The sequence below is a fragment of the Motacilla alba genome, chromosome 3 (genome assembly GCF_015832195.1).
Source record: "Motacilla alba alba isolate MOTALB_02 chromosome 3, Motacilla_alba_V1.0_pri, whole genome shotgun sequence".
NCBI lineage: Eukaryota > Metazoa > Chordata > Aves > Passeriformes > Motacillidae > Motacilla > Motacilla alba.
In genome coordinates, this window is record NC_052018.1 from 7,378,323 (window position 1) to 7,400,027 (window position 21,705).

Consider the following 21,705-nt stretch of genomic DNA (forward strand, 5'->3'; position numbering starts at 1 on the left):
ACAGGACCTCTCTTAAGCCTTATGGTTGCTCCACTCCACAGACTTCAATCTATGTGCCTCATTACTCTCTGGTATTTAGACATTCCTGTAGCTTGGACATCTAAAGGAGTGTTGTGAAACCAGAGAGATCTGAGTCTGGGCCTCTGTTTCCGTCAGTGGTTGGCCACACTAAGAGCAAAGCTACAACAGCCAGAGTCACCTTCTCCCAGGCAAGTGCCCCAATTCCTGTGTCATTTTGCATGAGCACAATGTCTACACAGTCAACACACTCAGTGCAGCAGATCTCACAGGGCATTTGGATGCAGAGAATTTCTTGTTATTCACAGTGTCAAATCTATAATATCCAATACTCGTCATTGCTATACACCCAAGAGAGATGTAAGCACCTCTGAAGTAAGGTTGAGAATCATAAATAGGAGATTCTAGATGCACTGATCCTTTCCCACCTACACACTAAAATTGCCTGGTGTTTGTTATCCCCCTGCACACCTGAATTCCCTTCCTCTATTCTTTACGTTTGTGTTGTCTGCAGAACTAGATGGTCAGTCTTTCTGGGTGGTGGCCAAGGACTAGACACAATACCATTTCATGATGCCATGCCCAAACAAAGCTGCAGAGATGGGTTTTTTTCCCTGATTTCCCCCCAGCCCTGAGATGGGCAGAACACACTGCTGTCCTTTCAGGCACGTTGGGAATGTTCTATTTGCAAAGCACCCCAACATTCCCATCACCTGAGAAGAGGAAGAAGGAGTGATTGCAGCCATGATAGGCTTTGATAGGGTGTTGGCACTCAAATCCAGAAAGTGAAGTCTGAGGGAGCAGTATCTGCAAAGAAAAGCCTCCTTGTTACCCCAGCACTCATGAACCCAAAACATGTAACTGTGTTATTATGGTATCCTTTCGTGGGGGACTCAGAGCTGGCTGCCAACCCTCATCCTGGCTTTGTTTGGAATGCCTGATCCAGCAGCCTGGAGGGCTTTCACAGAGCTTGGGGGGCAGGACAGCTCCTCACTTACAACCTTCCTCTGCCACACTATCAGTCTCCATGAGAGAGGAGAGGCTGGAGAGGCTCCATCCCTGAGTGGTGGCAGAGTGCTCCATGCACACCAGCTTCCCCCTTCCTGCCAGTCTCTTAGAGCCCCAGAATATGCTTTGGACACAAGATGTCATTTTTCCTCTCTGAGCTCAGTGACTGATGGCTACAAACTCCAGCAAGCAGTGCTGGACCCTGGTCCCACTAAGGGCCTCCAGTGACTTTGTCAGCATGATGCCAGGGAAGTCAACTCAGGACTTTCTGCTTCTCAACTCTTAAATAAAACTAAAATCTCCTGTGATGACTTTCATAACAAGCCAGTTTCAATTAATTGGGACAGCTACTGCTCAGGGACAGAAGCCTCACCCAATGGGCAGGGCCGTCACTTGAAGAGGGTAATGATAGCTCAGAGTGCTGATAGCTCAGGGTATTGATAGCTCAGAGTATTAATAGCTCAGGATAGCAATAGCTCAGAGAATTGATAGCTCAGAGAATTGATAGCTCAGATCATTGATAGCTCAGATCATTAATAGCTCAGAGTGCTGATAGCTCAGGGTATTGATAGCTCAGAGTATTAATAGCTCAGGATAGCAATAGCTCAGAGTATTGATAGCTCAGATCATTGATAGCTCAGATCATTAATAGCTCAGGGTACTGATAGCTCAGGGTATTGATAGCTCAGATATTAGTAGCTCAGGATATCAATAGCTCAGGGTATTGATAGCTCAGAGTATTAATAGCTCAGGATAGCAATAACTCAGGGTACTGATAGCTCAGGGTACTGATAGCCCTATGCTGTTTCTGGGTTGCTCTACCACCATCACATGGGCCAGAGCACACCCTGCATTTAGCCCATGGAAGGCACTCAGTGTCACATGTTATACATTTAGCAGGAGCTGTCCAGAACCGTTTATTGCCTCTTTCATATCACTTACATCAAGACCTTCTCTGAGTTTCTATGTGATCCAGAAGGAAGAAATGTAATTCAGAAACCTCCTACACTAATTTAAAATTTCACATAGAAACCATTACATGTCAATTTCTTCCAATCCCTAATTTTTGCTGTTATTGAAAAAGTCTGGTTTTATGTGCAGCCTGACTTTAGCTTCAGCTCTAGTGTGTAGGATTAGCTTAGATTTCAGCAAAACATTTATTTTTCTTAACAAAAAAAAAAAAGACAGATTTGTGGAAATGGGTTAGTTGTGATGAGGTTTCTCAATTTCTCAACTTATTCCTTCATCCCTGTTAGGCAATTTTTAATCGAAATATTCCAGATTACCAGTCAAGAACTTTGGGGGTTTTTCTGTCACTATAATAGCTTGATATGAACTAGAAATGGCCCAAATCAAAATGGCACATTCAGAAACTATTTACTCCTTCATCCTTTCACTGGAGGAGATCTGTGTGGGTGTATTAGACATAAACACTGACTGCTCTCACTGCTGCTTTTGCTTTTCAGTGGCAATTTACAGTAAGGAAGTAAATATAATTAGTTCACATTCAAATGGCATTTTTCCATCCTGGAAAACTGAGCATATTTCATTGCCAGTGTATAAATAAGCCTGTGGTACATCACATCCCACTGGTTGGCCATACAGCTCCACCACACCAAGAAGAAATGTGATTTTTCTTTTGTAGAAGGTAGAGAGGACTTATTCCTCACCAGAAAATGTTTTCATTGCTGAAAGTGGCTCAAATTCTGGAAATAAAGCTTTTGAGGCTTGAGCTTTCATCCAAAAGGAACAAGCAACCTAGTGGAGACTGTGCCATGGCCTATGTCACCAGGCAAAGCCTCCAGAAGGAGGGCAGTAGCTGGGAGGGGTTTTGGAATGCCTGGATGTTGGGGAGAGGGACCTGGGAAGGCAGAGTGCTTAGGTTCAAGAAGCTCTCTGCTTATCAGAGCTCTTGCTCCTGTCCCTCTCCTCTTCTCTCCTGTCCTCTCCTCACCAGCGAGGCAGAGTCCATTCCCTGGTGGCCCCCAGCAAGGCTCCTCCTCACCAGCCTCATCCCTGCTTGTGCTGCTGGTGTTTGTCCTCCCCTGGTGCACAAGGGACCAGCAGCTCTGGGACTGCAGCCCTGGCCACAGATCCAGGCACAGGAGCCTGCTGAGATGCTGATTGACTGCAGGAAGGATCAGGGGGGTCTCAGAAGCACTCCAAGATTGTGAGTGGCAGCTTTCAGGGTCTTGTCAGATAGCATTAAACTTTCTCTCCCAGGAAAAGCATCCTCTGGAGCTGCTGTTGTATTGTCTTCAAGGCACTATCAGTAGCAATTACTTTTTCTGGTTTTTGAGTCAGTTCTCAGAAGAAAACTTGTCATTGCCAGACCACTTCCAGTTCCAGGAGAAAAATCCTGCATTGGTTTGGATGCAAAGTCACCCATTCTGACTCACATTGGTTTGCTTGATCCCTCTTGAACTTTTTCTCTTAAATTGTCCTTTTAAAAGATGCCAGGAATGCACAGATGCATTACTGGTGCTGTAATCCCTTTGGGAGCTTGGTCACCCAGTAGAGCTGTGGCCTGAAACAGCAACACACAGAGGTCCAGTGGGGTCTGCTACTTCAGAGCAGCCAGCAAAGAAAGAAATTAATACAAAGAACAGTTCTGAAAAACCATCAGATGCCTCTGAACTCTGCTGATCATGGGTGGTCTAGAGGCTTCAAAAATGCAGGAGGAAAGAGAACTACTTCTGTCCCTTCTAAACAATCCATTCATTTGAAAAGTCCCCTCACACCAGAAATGAGGAGAGGACCTTCCTCATAAAAGGGAATTTCAAAGACTTTTACAAGAAATGGAATGTACAAATTACTGCCTTTTCAAAAGCCAAAGGATGTTTTTCCAGCATGGCACTGCGTCCCCATTAAGTACCAGGGGGAGTTTTGGTTTCACTCATGATACAGAGTAACATCAGACTCCAAACACCACCAGAAAATAAACAAGCCAAGTGAATGCTCTGGCAGAAGCTGCAAGGAAAGATACCTTTTCATTTAGATGTCCCTTTTCAGGACTTTTAAATGCTAATTTCCATCACATTCTTATAGCTTACATTTCTTCATGAAGTCATAATGAAAAGGGGAAGGTGTTTTCTTATAGCTCAAAGAAAGAAACTTGATTTTTTTCCCCATCTGCTGTCACTCCTTGACCTCAGAAAGTTCTTGCTTCAGAAACATAAACTTATTATGCAGGAGAAATGATTGAAGCTCTCAGGAGGTGCCAAAGGGGCAATGATTGCATTTGGCAAAGGACACAAAGCCTTGGCAGAAACAGGTTCCCTCCAATACTGCATTTCCCCTGTTCAAGCTCAACATGAGGATTTCCTCTCCTTCTCAGCCCCCCAGCTTTGCTCAGAACAATATCCCTCAACAGAGGCAAACGATCCAAACCCAGGTTTTGATTTTTTCCCTTCCACGACCCCTGCCCCCAATCCATGTTTATCAACAGAAAAGTGGCAGATGAACTACTGAAAGCCAAGGTCCATCCCAGTGGAATAACTCAATGTTTCCTCAGCAGCTGGCAGAAAACAGGTAGCACAGGACCCCAGCCACCTAGGAAAAGTAAAGGAGGAAAAATCAGCCACAGGAATGTGGTCTGCCACAAATTACAGCCCTGGCAATAGCTGGGCAATCTAGGGGTGAAATCTAAGAGGTTGCTCAGCAAAGGAGTAACATAGGAGGGACTGGGACATGTAGAATTAAAAATGCTTCCAAAGAATGATGGATTGGGCACTAGCACAGTAGCATACCCCTCTCCACTGCTTAGAAGTTCCTCTAGTAGTATAGCTGATAAGAAAACATCACATACTCTTTGGAGAACTCTCTTTTAAAATGAATGCCTTTAAATCAAAAAGAATTAAAATCCCCACAGGAATATTTTTCCAAGCACTTTATTCAGATTCTATTACTGTAGAATGAAATAAAATAAAACACACTTGGATTTGCTTAGACCTTGAGAGGGATCCTGAGGCTTTAGTTTTACCCATTCATTTTTTCATTAGGGTGGAAGGTGAAAAGACAGAGCAGATGTAACAAAACATAAAATCAAGTGGTGAATTTCTGGAATTAAAAATGCATCCGTATTGGTGTAGGCTCTCAGCCTAGGAGGAGCAGCAGAGGTCACTTGGTCTGTTCAGCCTGGAGGAGACCTCAGGGAGATCTCACTGCAGTTACAACTTCCTTGTGAGGGGAGGAGGAGGGGCAGACACTGATCTCTGCTCTGTGGTGACAGTGACAGGACCCAAAGGAATGGCCTGAAGTTGTGTCAGGGGATGTTTAGGGTGGACATTAGGAAAAGTTTCTTCACCCAGAGGGCGGCTGGGCACTGGAACAGCCTCCCCAGGGCAGTGGTCACAGCACCAGCCTGACAGAGCTCAAGTGTTTGGACAGTGCTGTCAGGCACAGGGTGTGACTTGTGGGGTGTCCTGTGCAGACCCAGGTGTGGGACTTCGATGATTCTTGAGTCCCTTGCAGCTCAAGTTCTATGATTCTATGACTTTGAAATGTTTTCTGGATGGTTCTGACGGTCCTGAGTGGTTTGGGAAGCAGCCACATATTTGCAAGTGCACAGATGCAGTGTGAAGCCATCACTGACACATGCATGTAAGGTGGGCAACTTGCCATCAGTCTAATCCCACCCCCCAAATTAGTGTCTTCTCTAGCAGACACTTCTCTTAGCACCAAAAAATTGGACTGTCCTGCAGGACCTGGTTCCAGAGGAGCAGGCCATTTTGGGCAGGTTGCAGTAGGAGTGGTGGGTGTCACATTTGCCTGGCTATGCTCATGGTCCTGACCTCAGTGCCCCAGTACTGTGTCAACAGCCTTTGGTCATCAAAGAATGGCTCCTTTCCCCTGGCTCCTGGTGAAGCCTCAGCATCAGGGAGCCTTGTTTGGGGGTTACAGGTGTGGTAAATCAGCAGCATGAGTCCCCTGTCCCTCAAGGCGTCTGATCAGAGGTTCAGTGTGGAGCACATTGGTGCAGTACCTCCCTCCTTCCAGGAACCTTCCTGAGCCCCCCACCAGTGATCAGACAGAGGGAACAGAGACTCAGTGTTGACACCCATTAAACCTGACTCTGGAGGTGTTCTAGCCATATTTACAGAAACCTGAACAAGGAATGTATCTTATTCCTCCCCTCAGCAAACACAGACCTCCCAAGGGAAATAATGGGCCAGATGCACTTGAGTTTGTTTTGAGGACAAAGCCGTCCATCCTTCTGAGAGATCCCCCAGGGGAACTGGCTGGCTCTCATGATGTGAGCAAGTGTGTCCCTAGAGCACCCATGGCACACACCCCTCCAAGCAGTTTCCATGGTCATGGTTCAGCCCACACATCATTCCCAGTGACATCACCCAGTGCCCCAGGCTCCCTGGAGCAATAATCCGAATGGTGACATTACACCACTGTCACTGGAATAGATCCATTCAGTGCCCAGCAACTGAAAACCCCCAAAGCAACTGATTTGCCTAAATATTTGTTAAAATACTACTGAACCACCACATCACTCAGAGTAAGAGAGCATCTTCAGCTCAGTGGTGTAGGAAAGCACACAATGGTGAGCTGCCCTGTGAGGAACCAAAAACCATTTCTGCCTTTTTGATTGGTTGTGTTTAACTGAGAGTCCTGGAGACAACCTCAAAAAATAGAGGAAATTGTGTGAAGGAGCAAGCTGCACCACTTCTAATGAGTGTACAAGCAAAGGCAAGCAACACTGAGAATTATTTTTAGGGATATCTAAGGACAGTAGAAATGCAGATCAAATTCAGATTCAAAACTTCACTATGAACAAACCTCCACAATGATTCTGAGCAGAAGGATTCTGGGCCAGTCTTAGATGATTAATTGCTTGTGACACCTCCAGAAACTTGAGATGCTCCATGCAGCACAAAAGGAAATTCAGATTCCCTGCAGCACCACAGGCATATGCTGTACATCCTGGCAGTACCACGGCTCAGGGAGCTCATTTTATTTGTGTAGCCCCTGGGGTGCTGGGAAGGACGGCAGGCAAGGGGTTAAGTAGTGGCACCGTGGCTTCTGGAAGGGAAAGGCATGCCTCATTAACCAGCTGGAATTCATCGAGGATATGAACACCAGGGTGGACATGGGAAAGGCAGCAAACACCATATTAGTGAGATTTTCAGGGTACACTGAACACAGGTCCTCAAAGGAGGTCAGTGCCGATGGCCGGATGGTGGCAGGAGGTGAAAACGGCCCTGAGAAGTCAGGGGCCATGGGAAGAGAGTAGGAGAGCAGGGTGGGAGTCTGGCTGGAGCAACCTTCACTCTGCCACCTCTCCATGCACAGCCATGGCTTCTGTAACCAGCCCAATCTGTCCCACCAGACAGGAGGACAATGAACGTGCAGTCAAGGCTCTGAAAACCTGACTCACTTCTTCCATGTGTTCACTCTTCTCCCAGGAGTGCAACCCTCAGATTTCCAACCCATCACACTCATTTCCTGAGCTAACATGGTACAACTGCACGGCTCTGTGGTTACTCTGCAGTTGCAAGAGGTGTGAAAGTGTCCAGCACAGGCACTTCACTGCTCAAGGCTCACCTGCCCCAAGCCTTGGGTCCAGCAGACAGCACGCGGCAGCTGCAATGCTGCTCCTTTTAAATATAATGTCATGTGCTTCCCCTATGATATAGTCCAGGATTGCTCTGTTATCCTCATTATAAAATTCTAAAGTTAAACTGAGGCACAAAAACCAGATCCACATGGAAAATGAATACAGCATCTCTTTACCCAAAATGTAAATTAGGAATTTCATTCAGAAAACAGGAAAAATTTATTTCAACTCCTTTATCTGTCCTGGTGAAGGACAGAAGAGTGTTATTCTGGAATTTGAAGAGTGTTATTCTGGAAATAACATTTGAAGAGTGTTATTCTGGAAAATCTGAAGAGTGTTATTCTGGAAATAATATTTCATTTTAATGTAAAAAATTAATTAAGCATGGAAGTAGGAGAGCAGAGCTATGCATAACCTCCTACAAGAGGGATTCACAGTAGGCTGGTAGAAAAGCAATTGTTCTCTCCTCCCTGGCTCTACGAGTGTTTTAATATTCACATGGCACATTAGGCACAACACAGAAGGTGGAAACCAGACAAGTCCAAACCTCCATATGCTTAAGATATTCTTTTGCAGGGTAAGCAATACAGATTCGACCCCCCTCCCAGTGAATCCAGCTCTTCCATACTCCAGGTTTTGCTCCATTGCTGGAGCTGAAGACAAACCACCAAGCTCTTGCCCCATGAATTTTGACTGTGTTTTGTCCCTCAGACAAACTATTGAGCACTTCTGAGACAAATCGAGAAATAGCTACCCAATGACTTAAAGTCTTTTCCACAGCTCAAAGGATTGCAGTTTTTCTTTTTCTTTAGTCAGTTTTCTTAGAAAGTTAGAAAGTTTTCTTAGTAAGTCCCTGAGACAAAATAGGAGCTAGAAAGTACGTGAAGGTATTGCTCGTGAAGACAGTGAGACTACTTGTATTACATTTTTTCACCTAGGGCAAGGCTGTGATGGGTTTGTCTGCTCAACCCTGCTCCTTTTATTTCAAACTTCATCTGGAAGATTTACAGCAGCACTAGCAATGCTAAGGGAGGAGCGTTCATCCATTTGCAACTCGAGTTTGGCTGTGATTTACATTTGAAGCAGATATTTTAATCCCACAGTTGCATATCAGGTATACTTAGATTTACCACAGTTGTTCTTCCTCTGGTCAAACAAAAAGTCATTTGGGAAAATCATACACATAAATCCATTCATTTATAACATTTTTAAAATCAGTTTTGCGAGTTATGTCCCAGGACACAGCATTCTAAATCTGAAAACATGCTATTCTTGAATCACCAGGGTTGAGGAACTGCATCATTGTAGGGGAAAACACATGGCCAGCAGAACTGACCCCGCTGACCTCACCCTGCCTTTGCTCCTCAACACCCTCAGCAGAGTGTGTTCAACATTCCAGCTAAAGCACCTGGCAATGCATCAGGGCTTGGGACCTGCCTCCTGCTTTATTTCTACACATTAGATGCAAAAATTATATTCCATTCCAACACTGAGCCTTTCCAGTCAGATCTTCACAGGACCAGACCCAGAATCACTCCACAGTGCTCAAATTGCCTTCTCAGGTGAAACCACCTCTCAGCAGCCAGCCTGACCCCAGACAGTGCCCGTGCCACCAGCTGCAGGTATTCAGCTTTGCTCTCACCCTGCAAGAGCCACGAGGAGTATTTGTGGGCACTCCCAATGCAGCTTTCCTCATCACAGGAAAAGCCTCAGTGATCCCAAAGAGTGCCAAGAAGGCCACAAGTGCCATGATGTGCCACCATGCAGATGTTTGGCACATCACACCATCCCTTATAACATCCTCAGTCATCTTGTGGGCAGGTCCACCCATTTCCATCTCTCCTTAAAGCTTGGGAAAAGCTCTGGGTCGTCAGAGCTTTTGATCTCTATTTTCCTTGCAAACCCTTAAGATTCTGGAACTAATATGTCCGTGCCTAAATGACAGAGGAGCAGACCCCAAAGCCATGCAGGCTACAGCAGTGCCGTGCAGATGTGAGAAACACCAAGTTCTTCAGCTGAGGTGATGTGAACTGCTGCTTGGGGAGTGAAGGGGGTGGTGATGCCCCATTGAAAATTCCAGGGGACAACTGAAGAAGGACTAAAACATTGCACCTTTTCTTCCACACTTTTTTCTTTTTTTTTTTTTTTTTTTTTAGTTCATTTAACATTTACTTCTGGCCCAGGTATGATATGAGTATGGAGGACAGACTCAAAGCATCATGAAATCACGTTGAGCTGGCTCCTTGAGTAACCAACACGTTGTTCAGCTCTCCTGCCCATGTGCACCACAGAAGTTGATAGATGGGCTGCAGACAAAAAAAAATAAGTGCTGCCACTTCCCTGCATGCTGAAAACATCCGCCTTGATTGCTTGCAGAGGTGTGCTACTCTTCCAAAGATCTCCCTCAAGCAACACCTATGCCAAAACTGAGGATGCAAATTCAATTGTATTGAAGCAAACCAGAGTTTATTTAGCATTTATTACCCATTTTGTTGTCAGACATGGCTTCTTCTGTGTTGGTTTTCCTCTGGTAAACACAGAGGTTTTTTTAATTTTATTTTTTTAATAAAATATATAAAACATTGTGCATTGCTATCCATAGGAAAACTGTAGTTTAACAACAACAACAAAAAAAAAAAAAAAAAGAATAAGGCACATTCCTGTGCAGCATCTTCAAATATATATATATATATATATATATATTTAAAACAAAAAGAAAACCTTTTTCAACCTCTTTGAGGTTGTTAACTTCTCACTAGCGACTGACACATCTCTTACATTACCAGAATTTCACTGTTGGAGATGGGTTGGGTTGTGTTTGACAGGGGCCAGGAGGGAGAGCAGACTCAAAAAAATAATAGGATTTTATCCCTGAGGTGTCAGTAAAAAAACTAAATGTTCCCATTGAAAAGGAAGATGAAAAGACAGCCATAAATAACTGAACACACTATGGCAGACATCCAAGCACCGAGATGATTTCACGATGGAAGAATCCCCCTCCCTCCCATCCCCCAGTTCCTAACAAGTCCTATTTGCTGTTGGGTTTTAATTAGGTTAATCTCATGGCTTCTGAAGTCACAAGACAATCGGTCAGGATGCACCTCCCCCAAATCATCTTTCCAGAGTTGTCATTTTGTTCATAATTCTCCCACAGTCCTCGGGAAAGGGAAACCAAAAATTCCTAAATGGAGACCAGATCCTGGAGAGCCTCCCTGTCCAGCCAGGAAAGGAGCCCTCACACCACGGTGCGCCCAGTGCCACATCCCACACGGGGGAGCTGCCATTGTCACCTCCCTGCCTGCTACTCGGAAATGAAGTTGGCAATCACTTCTTTGAAACCAGAAAGCGTCCGGGAAGAGGGGTGATACCAATATGTCAGGGAGAGAGAGGCGGGGAATCACCACGGCTGTCCCTGCACGCCGCTCCAGCTGGCACCCCTGATGGGAAAAGGGGGGACGCCCGTGTTGTGTTGTCCCCTCCCTCTCCTCTCCGAGGCGTGGGGCAGCCCGGGGAGCCGGGCAGGAGCGCTGGAGCCCCCGAGGCTCAGTAGTAGCGGTTGAGGCTCCTGGTGCCGGGAATGTCGGGCTGCCCGTTCATCCAGATCTCGCGGATGATGCGCTCCCGCTCCTCCAGCCGCTGCGCTCGCTCCAGCTCCTCGGCCGAGGTGAACACGTTCATGTTCAAAGTCCTCTCGAACCTGCGGTGCCTGCGGGCAGACAGGTCCGACGTGGTGTCCGAGTCGTCGTCGCTGTCGCTGCTGTCGCTGTCGCTCTCCCGCTCCCGAGGAGGTTTTTTGGAGGAGGAGCGCTTGCAGTCCGTCCGGCAGGACACCCGGAGCACCAGGGCCAGCAGGGTCAGCACGAGTCCAATGCACACTCCGGACACGAAATACAGCGCGGCCCGCTCGGGGTTTTCTGCAGGGAGAAAGGAAATGATGGAGGAAAAGAACCCTTCAAAGAGCAGAAGGCACCCGGCCCCTCCGTGCACACACCACGACAGCTCCTGCAGGGGCCCTTTCCAGGGGCTGCTTTTACTTCCATGCCCTCCTGTCTCCTCCCCCCAGGGCAATCGGGAATTTGAACCGTGGATTTGCTGCCAGGGCATTTGCCCACTTTCAGAATGGGGGTTTGCTGCAGTTGTGTTTTGGAGTTGTCTGGAAGGGAGCAGCCCACAGAATGAAATCTGATTCCCACGGGGTTACTGCACAGCCAGCTGCAGGTAAGCGCATCTTGCTGTCGCATCCTCTGCCTTCACACCAGGCATAAGGATGATTACAAAACTTTATGTGCCCTGTGCTGTGGCCCAGCAGAAATGGGAGGCTTGGCAGCATGGCAAAAATGCACATTATTTATTCATAGACTTCATTTGCTTATCTAAGGCAAGAGTACTGGCTCCCTGCCCAGACCACCAAAATATCTACCTGTGCTCCACAGGCAGAACTAGAGTCAGTGCACCAACAGGATGAGTCCTGCACAGCCACATTTCTGAGGTGATATAACAAGACTCCAAAGGATCTACAATGCCTTTCAAACTAGGTCATCTTGTTTACGTACCGCCTCCTTTTATTTTTTCCTTTTTTTTTTTTTTTTTTTTTTTTTTTTTTTGGTTCATGGGACTACTTAGACGTGTAATTATGATGAAAGTTGTTACTGCCATTCCCCTGGGCTGAATCATCCTGGTTTATTGGTGCACTAAATGGGTAAAGGTGAACTGAGCAGAAGTGTCAAGGCCAGCTCTACTCTGCAGTGTCTGCTGAGTGTCTTGAGCTCAAGGATGGAGTCAGTTCCTCAGATGAGTTTTTCTCCCTTGAACCCAGAAAGGGATCCGTAACAGCTTCTGCCAGCTGAGACCCTGGCATTTGGCCCCAAAAGATCTCTGTAGCTAAAAAGCTTCACTTCCCCGCACAGTGCTTTTAGAAGTGCCCTTTCCAGTCAATCTCCTAATGCAAAGTTTGTCAAAGGTGAATTGGAAACTATTTGGAGATGTTCAAAACTCAACAGGGCAAGACCCTGCTCTAATTTCAAAGCTGGCTCTAAATTAGAAGTCAGCCATGTTATGACGAGGGGATTGGACCTGGTGACCTGCAGAGGCCTCTTCCAACCTAAATTATTCTTTGACTCCATGGTCAGAGCCCAAACACTGGCTTGTGCTGTTCTCAGCAGCCTGTAGTTCAGTGCCTGAAGGTGCTCATGGAGCAGTTACAGAGATGAAATACCTTTCTGCTCTTCACTTCTCTCCCAAATGAATCTCAAAGGTGACTGATAAGCCAAGGTGGAAGAAGATGTCAAGATAGTCTGAAAATTGGCTAATAAATCATTAGACATTGGCTAATAAATCATTAGGTCCAAGAGTGGTTGGTGTGGATGACATGGGGAAAAATCAGGCTGAAAATAGGACAAAGAAAGATGAAGAAAGTGCAGCAGATAAGTCCAAAAAAAGAAAGAGGGGGGCCAGCCACCTGCAAACTCGGTTGTAATGCAAAGAACAAGCAGAACACTGAACTGGATGTGCCAGTGGGCCCATGACGGAGTTAGAACTGATGGTCTTTAGATGGTCTGTAAGGTATCTTCCAACCAAACATTCTACGAAATGCAGCAGTAGTTGGAAGGTCAAGTAAGACCAAAATCACAGGCTTTAAAACAAGATATTTTGACAAAAGCGAGACAGCACAATTCCAAAGGTAAAGAGAGGATACCAGAGCAGGCAAGGAGAATGTGCCAGTGGCCCCTGCAGCAGCCCGGCTGAGTGAAATCCTGTCTCCATTGGAGGCAATGGCTGCACTGAATGCAAGGGTCAGGACTCAAATTGAAACTGCAGCCTCCTTTGCGCAGTAGGAGGAAAATGCAAAAGCTGCTGCTGCCCATCCAGTCCTACGTGAACAGTAAAGAAAAAAAAAACAAAACAGGAAAAGCAGAGTCCCTACCTGAAAACACTTCTACCTCCATGTGCAATTTAACTGAGGACTGTAATCACCCAGCTCTTTTTGCAGGTATCCCTAAGAAGGGCTCTGGGAACACCTGGATCATGGGAGCGTGAGCAAAAGAGCAGAACTGGGGTGTTTGCACTGGCAGGCACTGGGTGCAGTCTGCCTCGGTTCTGCCTGGCTGAGAGGATGCCACAAACACTTCCCTGAGGACCAGCCCTGCACACACATGGGCTTGATTTGGTTGCATTAGTTCCACTGGTCGCTCCTTTAGAGCAACTCATAATAAAAAACACAGATTGGAGCCTGAGACACAGACACATGTGGATTCTCTGCCCCCAATTTTGCCCTTGTCTTGCCTTTCCTTTCTCCTCCACACTCCTTTTTCCATGCTACTGTATCCAGTTCATGAGCAATTTTACCTCTATTGCTACTTAAGCAACCATTTTTCTTCCCCTGCCTGTGCTCATCTGTACAGCCCTTCATGCAGTGCAAGAGCTGTAATTGAATTTTTGGGCTCCAGTGGCATTTATGAGCTCCTACAGCTACTCTGTCAACATCTGAGACACTGTCTGGACTTCCTCACGGAGATGTAACCCTGTGTTCAGCTGCAGTCTTGACATTTATCGTACATACAATCCACTTGCACAGCAGCATCTTTTTTTTTCTTTTTTTTTTCTCTTTTTTCACAGCAGAAAGAGCAACTTAAGCTAAAAACCACAGGCTCTGCTTTTTCTCACTTAAAGTAGCCAAGTCAGCAATAGCCTGGATTTGGGGGTTCGATGGCTGATTAGTGATTTTGAGAGCCTAACCCACTGCATGTTCTACTTGTAAAGACCAAAACCAGGCACCTTCTTCAGCAAATGGATGCTCAGCACCTTCCAAAAGCTCAAAGGTGGCCCAGATTCATCACACCAACAGTGAAGCTTCTCAAAACAGTCATTATACTTGGAAAAAAGTTCTTTAAAAGTTCTTTAAAAGTATATGGACATGAGTATCAGGATTTAGCACAATTTTGATATGCATTCTTGTGTGAGCATGTGTGCATACACTCATTAAAACACAGATTTTGACCACTGAAGCTTTTTCTTCCAATGCTGTAGATGACAGGTCCGAGCTTCCAGCAGAACCCAGCTTCTGCCAATCTCTTTGGCTGGGGCTGCCTTTCTCCTTCCTTGTATTTCTCTCTCTGGATTGGAAGCATTGATAAAAATGTCACTGATTCAAGCTTAAAATTAGTCCATGCAGACAAAAGATATACACTCTACATAACCCTCTACACAAAAGCCACCATTTTCTAGGCACTCAAACTGGACAAAGAAATTAAAAACACATTTTATTTTATTTTTCCAACCAAACCAGCAGCAATTACGGAGCTTGTTTCCTGAGGGCTAACAATCTGCTGGGAGCATCAGCCCAGACTGCCATTAATTCCCCAGGAAATGCCCCAGGCCAAGGCTGTTATTGCTATTATAATAAATTGTTTCAATAAATAAAAAACAATCTAGGCATTAACGCTGCTGGCTTCCTGTAATGGCTTCATGCATTCCCAAACCTCAGTGGGGAGGAAAATTTCAGAGGGCCCCCAGTAAAAGGTTCAGCATTAAGCATAGCCAGACAAACAGTAGGAGCAATATCTTCTAGGGAATTTGCAGTCAGCCCCACAGGCTGCCGAAATCCCCTGATAGAACAGAGGAAGCTCTCCAGGAGCCCCTTATTAATAAGGCTCATGCCAAGCAGTCTAAAATTTGGAATGATCTCCCCTGGGCTGTATTTTGGAAGCCCCTTGTTAATAACTTGGCAGCAAAGCTTTGCTTATGAAAGAAGAATAAAACAGGAATTTGTGGAGGTTTCCCTCCAACTGCTTCATCCCAAATGCAGTGACAAAACTGGGATAAGTCTCCTGTCCAAAGGGAGGCACTGGAAGAGCTCTGATACATTTTGAATATTTAATATTTATATAACCATGAGGGATGTTTCTGGTCTTGCTGATAGTCTGTGACTGCAAAGACAGTTCCAGCTGTCACTGAGACTGGTGAAGACTTTCCAAACACTCAGGAACATGGCCACAACAAATAACAGGTCTGAGGTTTGTAGGCAGAAATAGCCTCTAATTAAAAACCTAATTTTATAAAGAAAATCAGCTTTCAAATAAAGGGTGTCTCTGAGTCTTTTGCAAGATTAAACTCTAAATAATATTATCTGTAGGATCAGCTACTAATTTCATTCCTCACTGACATTATTCACACTTTTTCCCTGTTTCTGAAGAAATAGGTTCTGGAATCTGGGATGAGACTGATACCTAACTGGCTGATATCTAACCATGATAGTTGCAAATCAGGACTCTTTTGCTTCCTGCTGTGATTTTTACTATTCAGTTGTCCATAGGAAGATTCCCAGCTCTTATGTGGGAATATCAGTCCAAAAGATGGTGGAAGTTAGCACAGAGGCTTTTGCTAATACTGGCACTTCTCTGTGCACTGCAAGATACTGCACGTGTGAGTGACTGAGTCTGCACACTCTTCACCTGCAGCTGCCCACCCGAAACTGCCTTTTTGTGCAGAAAATGTCAACACCATTGAGCACAGAAGGGATTCCACCATTTGTGGATTCTCTCCCCAGTCTAAAAAACACCTCACTGCCAGGAGAGAGGAAAGGCAATAGAGAGGATCATCCTTTCAAGCCTGCACTTTACCCATGAAATAGCAAAAACCCTCAGCTGCATTTCCCTGAAGTGGATCTGAGGGTATCCACCACCCTCAGCCCCAAGAGAAAAAACACTTTTTTATATTGCCCCTGCCTATTTACAATTTTCTTTTGCAAATTCCTATTCTGAGACAACTCAACAGCACGGGAAAGCCCTGAATGCAGCACATTCAGTCTGCAGAGAGCACCTGAGGGACATTTTCAGGGTTATGGAACAGAGCAGTTCTTGCACTGCTGTTTCTCTTTGGCACCAGAGCTGTGGTCAGGAGCAGTGGGAAGATGTGTGACCCAGAACCAGCCCTTCCTGGCTGCTCAATACCCTGCCTCTCCTGAGCCACTATAATGGATCCTCTATGGATATCAGTTGTGGCTGGAGCTGCCTTCAGGGCCCCGGACTCAGGCAGGCACAAAAAAAAAAAAAAAAAATCCAACTGCTCTGCTGTTCAAAATATGCACTGTGAAGAGGGATGGCTTGGCAGTGCTGTAGTTTTATGTAAATTATATTTGCACCCCATGACACAATTTGTCTTTGAAGTCATAAGCTAAAACATCTCCATACTCACATATTACAAAATAAATCATGACAAATCCATCACTTCCACTAAAAGCAGAGGCTAAATCACATGCAGCAGATAAAGATGGTTTAGGACAGCTGCTGTTTCAATCCAGGGGTCAGTCATCAAATATTTTTATAATAAATAACAAACTGGACATGTATGTCACTGAGACTGAAACCCATCTAACAGCCATGGTGAGGAACATGGGAACCAGCTGATCTTTCAGGGCTCTTCCAACTCAAAACATTCTATGGTTCCATGATACATTGGAAAACATAAGCAACCAAGTCCTGAATTCAGCACGTGAAACCAAAGTTTTGAGGTGTGAGTTTTCCTATTTTACATCCAGTGAACACCCCCCAAGGAAACCACAAGAAGACAGAGTGGACAAATCCCACAGCAACAGGACAGTTAAAGTTGTTTGTGCTGCAGTAAAATCTGGAGGCTCCTGCCAAGGCTGACACCTTGTGAAGGGGATGAATCAAGACCTTGTGCCCTAAAACCAACATAGAGTCAAAGAGCTCTGCTGTGGTCAGTGGAAGCAAAGTCCATGGAGCATTGTCAGCAGCCCTCAATCACAGTCCCAGATATCCTGGACCATTAATCCTACAATTTTCTCTGCCCATTACTGTTCAGATGGGGAACACAATATTAACAGCATTTTGCTTTATAGTAGGGATGGGAAGGTAGGTATTCTTATGTTAAAAATGGTAGCTGAAGGTAAGGGGGAAGAAGTGGGATAGACAGAAGACTCCTTTAAAGCTTGTTTGTTTAAATTTTCCTCGGAGATACCCATGCAAGGAAACAAATCTATCCTACTCAGCTATCTTCTGTAAAGAACAATACTAATTCCATTTAATCTGCCTGACTCTGAGGGCTGTCATGAAAAAATGCATCCTGATGACAGCATTGGATGTGTAGAAGAGCAGAAATTTGTATAACCCTTCATTGTCCTTTTAGAAGAATCCTTCACTAAATAATATGCAGAAACACTCTCACTAATCTACTCAGTGGTTCCAAAGTGCAAAGCCCAAGTTAGCTGCTTCGAATCTAAGTACTTGGATTAGCAGCATGGGGGCATCTCAGCAAGAGCATGGCACCAAGAATGCACACTGTTTAATGAATTAGCAAGACTGAGTTAGCTGGCAGACGTGAAAAAATAGCTCGCAAATACTGGAGTTTTAGTTAATATAGTCTCGAACACTTCCAGGAATGGGAAAGCCACAACCTCTCTGGGCCACCTGTGCCAGTGTCTCACCATCCTCACAGTAAAGAATTTCTTCCTAATGTCTAATCTAAACCCACTCTCATTCAGTTTAAAGGCATTCCCCCTGGTTCTGTCACTTTTCATTCACCTTTTAACGTGAATTTTTTTAGAAGAGTGCTCCCCCGTTACTTGAAAGATACACGTGGGTGAAAGATAAACTGTGATCCAAGGAAATCTTACTCTAAAGTAGATTTGAATATACAATTAAGTAGACTCTCAAGTTACTTCATCTTCACACTTCTACTGAAGATAAGCCAAGTTCTCTTAAGCAGTACAAAGATTTGAGTGCTGCTTATTTTCCAAATTACAGGACAACAAACTTGCCTCCCTAATGAGCCAGGCTTTGATCTCCAGGAAAATGAAGCATTAGGAATAATACCACATGTAAGATTACATTGTGTTTAACTCCAGATGAGAGCAGACCCAGTGGAAAGCAGTGCACAATAAACTCTGTTATACACTGCCTGCTAGAGCTGCCCTGGTCAGGCCATTCAAGGGAGAATTCGCAGAGACAAGAATGAAATACACAAACTGTTCAGAGAGGCAGATTTAGCCCCAGGTGACTGTGAAAGGAGGGTCTACAAAAAGCTTGCAGGATCCCAGGCAGGTGTGAGCCACCAGACATAAGTACCTGTGATGAAGGCATAGGCTGCCAGGATGTTGCTGAGCAGGGCCATCTCCGTGCCGACGCCCACGGGCTCCATGCTGCTGCTGCTGCTGCTGCTGCTGCTGAGCCCTGGCGGTTCTGTCTCATCCACAGGGAGCAGGAGGGGGGTGTTGTCTACAGGGTAGAAAGTGGCTGACCTCCCCTTCTTCTTCTCTGCTTTGACACAGAAAGGGAATGAGGAATGAGGAATGTGGAACGTGACCCAGCCCTACCTTGCCTTATCCCCACCAGGTCAGCATCTGTGTTCAGAAATCTGGAGCTGCTTGACAGGGAGCCACCCAAATTTGTCCCTTTTTGGGGGGTAACTAAACCTTCTCAAGCAGCTTCAGCTGAGCACATACCCCATCTGCATCCAGGCATCATCATCTCTCCCCCATCTCCTGCTCTTTCATGTCACCACTTAGACACACCCACCTATGCTACAGCAAATATATAATCAGGTTTCTTTTATCTTATGTAAATCAAAGGAGCCTTTATCAACACTGGGTTCAGCTAAGCTTGTAAGGAGGACTAGAAAACACAGGCAGAGCCCACAACCCTCTGCTGGTATGGGGCTGTAGTGATCCATCCACAGCTGGCAAACAGACGTGCTTTCTCTCCAACCTGTCGTGGGGCAGACCTGAGTTTATGGCTTCCTTCAGAAGCCTGCTCGTATTGTGTTTCACCCAGACACCATTTCCCCTCTGGAGAGGTGAGTGAACATGGGTTAATGATTTGATTTTATTTGTTGAAGACTAGAGGTAGGGAGGCAGTTCTTTCCAAGAGGCTCAAAGAGACCCTTTCAGACCTTATCAGCTCACTGTTGAGGGCTCCCCACACCATGATCTGCAGGCAGACACCCCCACTGCTCACAGAACAGTAATTGTTTTCACCGCAGAAAAAAGTCAGTGCACAGGATCCAGCTCCATCATCCATGTGAGTTTTTAACTGTAACTATTATAGATTTCCAGGCTCCCTTCTCTGGGTGTCTAGTTCTGGCCAAAAGCAAGCACCACTCTGTAAAATCACAGACTTGCACCTGGCTTCTGCTTATCTGCAGGTATTAAATTCAGGACACTGCCAGCTCCATCTCCAATGATGCCATCAGTGCCATGCAAGCAAAGGCATTCTGTCAGGAGTGGTGATGTGAGATGGTCTCTGTTCCTTGGCTGCCTGATCCACCTCCTTTCCCTGCAAACCCAGCGGCGCGAGACATCACGTTCCCGCTGTGGGTGCCAGGAAGCAGCTCAGCCCAAGGAAGCAGCAACAGAAGGTGAGGGGTGTCAAAGAGAACAGGTAATACTGGATGGAGAGGGACTGAGGGCAGGAATGTGTGTGCAGTGATGCCAACTCCTAATCTGCCTTGAGGAGAACCAGAGGGGATGGATGTCCAGGTGTCACTGTGAGGGATCAGCCCAAAGGAATGTGGGCACAGCTGTACCTCAGCCACTGAATAGCTGCATGGCCTTGGGAAAGCCACATGTTCAAGGTTACCACAGTGTTAATGACTGGACTTCAAGCAAAGTGTTTAAACATGAGTGCTTGGGTGTCATATCCCAAAGTATAAAATATCGCAAGAGCTTTAGGAGAAGAGAGATTACTGCAGATCCCTTGTGCAAAAGGGACACAGAAGTTCCAAGGGCACATTCAGCAGGAAATCAATAGCAACATTTCACAATTTTTTTTAGTTCAGGATTTTTTAAAATTCAGATTAACATCCCCTCTAATATCTCCTTTATCCTCCCTGTCTGGTAAATCTGCCTGTACAAATGTTTGAATTTTTCCCTACCGCTGTTCCAAGGAAATCCACAGATCCACTTCTAAAAACTGAACCTAAAACTTGGATATTTCAGAGCATCTCAAGTAGCACCATGGATCTAAACTAAGGCAAGAGAATCTTGGTATTAGTTGATGGATAGCAGAGAGTCATTCAGCTCTCCCCACAGCAGACACTTGAAGCTCGACATATTTGCACATACACAAACATCTAAGACACCCCAGGGTCAGGAGGACATCCATGCAGAGTTGGCAGGTATGAGAAGGGATGCAGGGAAAATGTCCACCCTTCTAGAAGCCATGTGAATACCCCCCGTGATCCCAAATGACACATTTGTATGGGGGTAACTGAATCTTGCCTGAGATGTCTCCTGACTGAGGTCTGGCTCTGAACTAGTTAGTGTAAGATCCCTTCACAATCAAGGAAAATGAAGGGCACCACCAGAAAATAATCTCATGCATATTTCCTGGGCCAGAGGGACACCATCTCTGTTGGGTGTGGAGTAGCCCTTGCAAACCATGTGCCACAACAGTGTCTTCAGGAGGCAGAGTAGTGGATAACTCCTCTCAAGATGTGAGATGTAAGAAGAATCCCTTTTCTTTTTTTTCACTTCTAACTTGTCAAATGAACAGATGCAATCAAACATGTTTTTAAATTAATACTGGCCTGCATACACTGAACTCCAGCAAAGAGCACCACAAAACCACAGAACTGGTTTTATCATTGGCAGGATTGTACAAGCACAGACATGGAAGGCAGAAAATGACTGGACTTATGCAGGAAGGAAAAAACAAACACAATTTCACAAGGGCCATGTGTTGCTACACTATGTGGTTCCCTGGTCTGCCATTCCTTTAAGGATCATACTAAAAGATATTCCCTTTCCTCCTTGCTGGCTTTGAAGACTTTTTAATGCCTAATCAGCTCACTACTACTCATTTTCTTCTCACCACCCTTTCTTAGCTGCTGCCAGTCACTTGAATGGTGTCTCTGTGAGTTCACAGCAAATCTGAACAAAATTCTTTCAGCCAGCAGTAAATTTGCCCAACACCACAGTAAAAGCACAGGAGAGGTTATTCATGATACCAGGCTGACGTTAGCAAATACTTTTAACAAAAGAAATAAAACAGGAGAGAGATTACAGAAATTCCCAAGTATTTTGTTATTTTTGAAACATTCTTCTAGGTTTTAATTTCAAAATGACATCTTTGAAAAGTGGTGCATATTTTGAAAGT

At 45.4% G+C, this 21,705-nt stretch overlaps 1 protein-coding gene across 3 annotated transcripts in view; it reads right to left on the bottom strand.

Moving 5' to 3' along the window:
* Positions 1-5,358: 5,358 nt before the first annotated feature.
* EVA1A (eva-1 homolog A, regulator of programmed cell death) overlaps positions 5,359-21,705 on the bottom strand; it is a 207,192-nt gene continuing 190,845 nt past the window's right edge. For 2 of the 3 annotated variants that reach the window (XM_038131845.1, XM_038131847.1), the window contains 2 exons: positions 18,679-18,870; positions 5,359-11,508 (listed from right to left, as the gene is read on the bottom strand). In XM_038131845.1, the coding sequence (XP_037987773.1) occupies positions 11,138-11,508; positions 18,679-18,870 (563 nt within the window). In that variant the 3' untranslated portion in view covers positions 5,359-11,137. The remainder of the gene's footprint in view (positions 11,509-18,678; positions 18,871-21,705) is intronic. The other variant, XM_038131846.1, reaches the window with a different exon arrangement.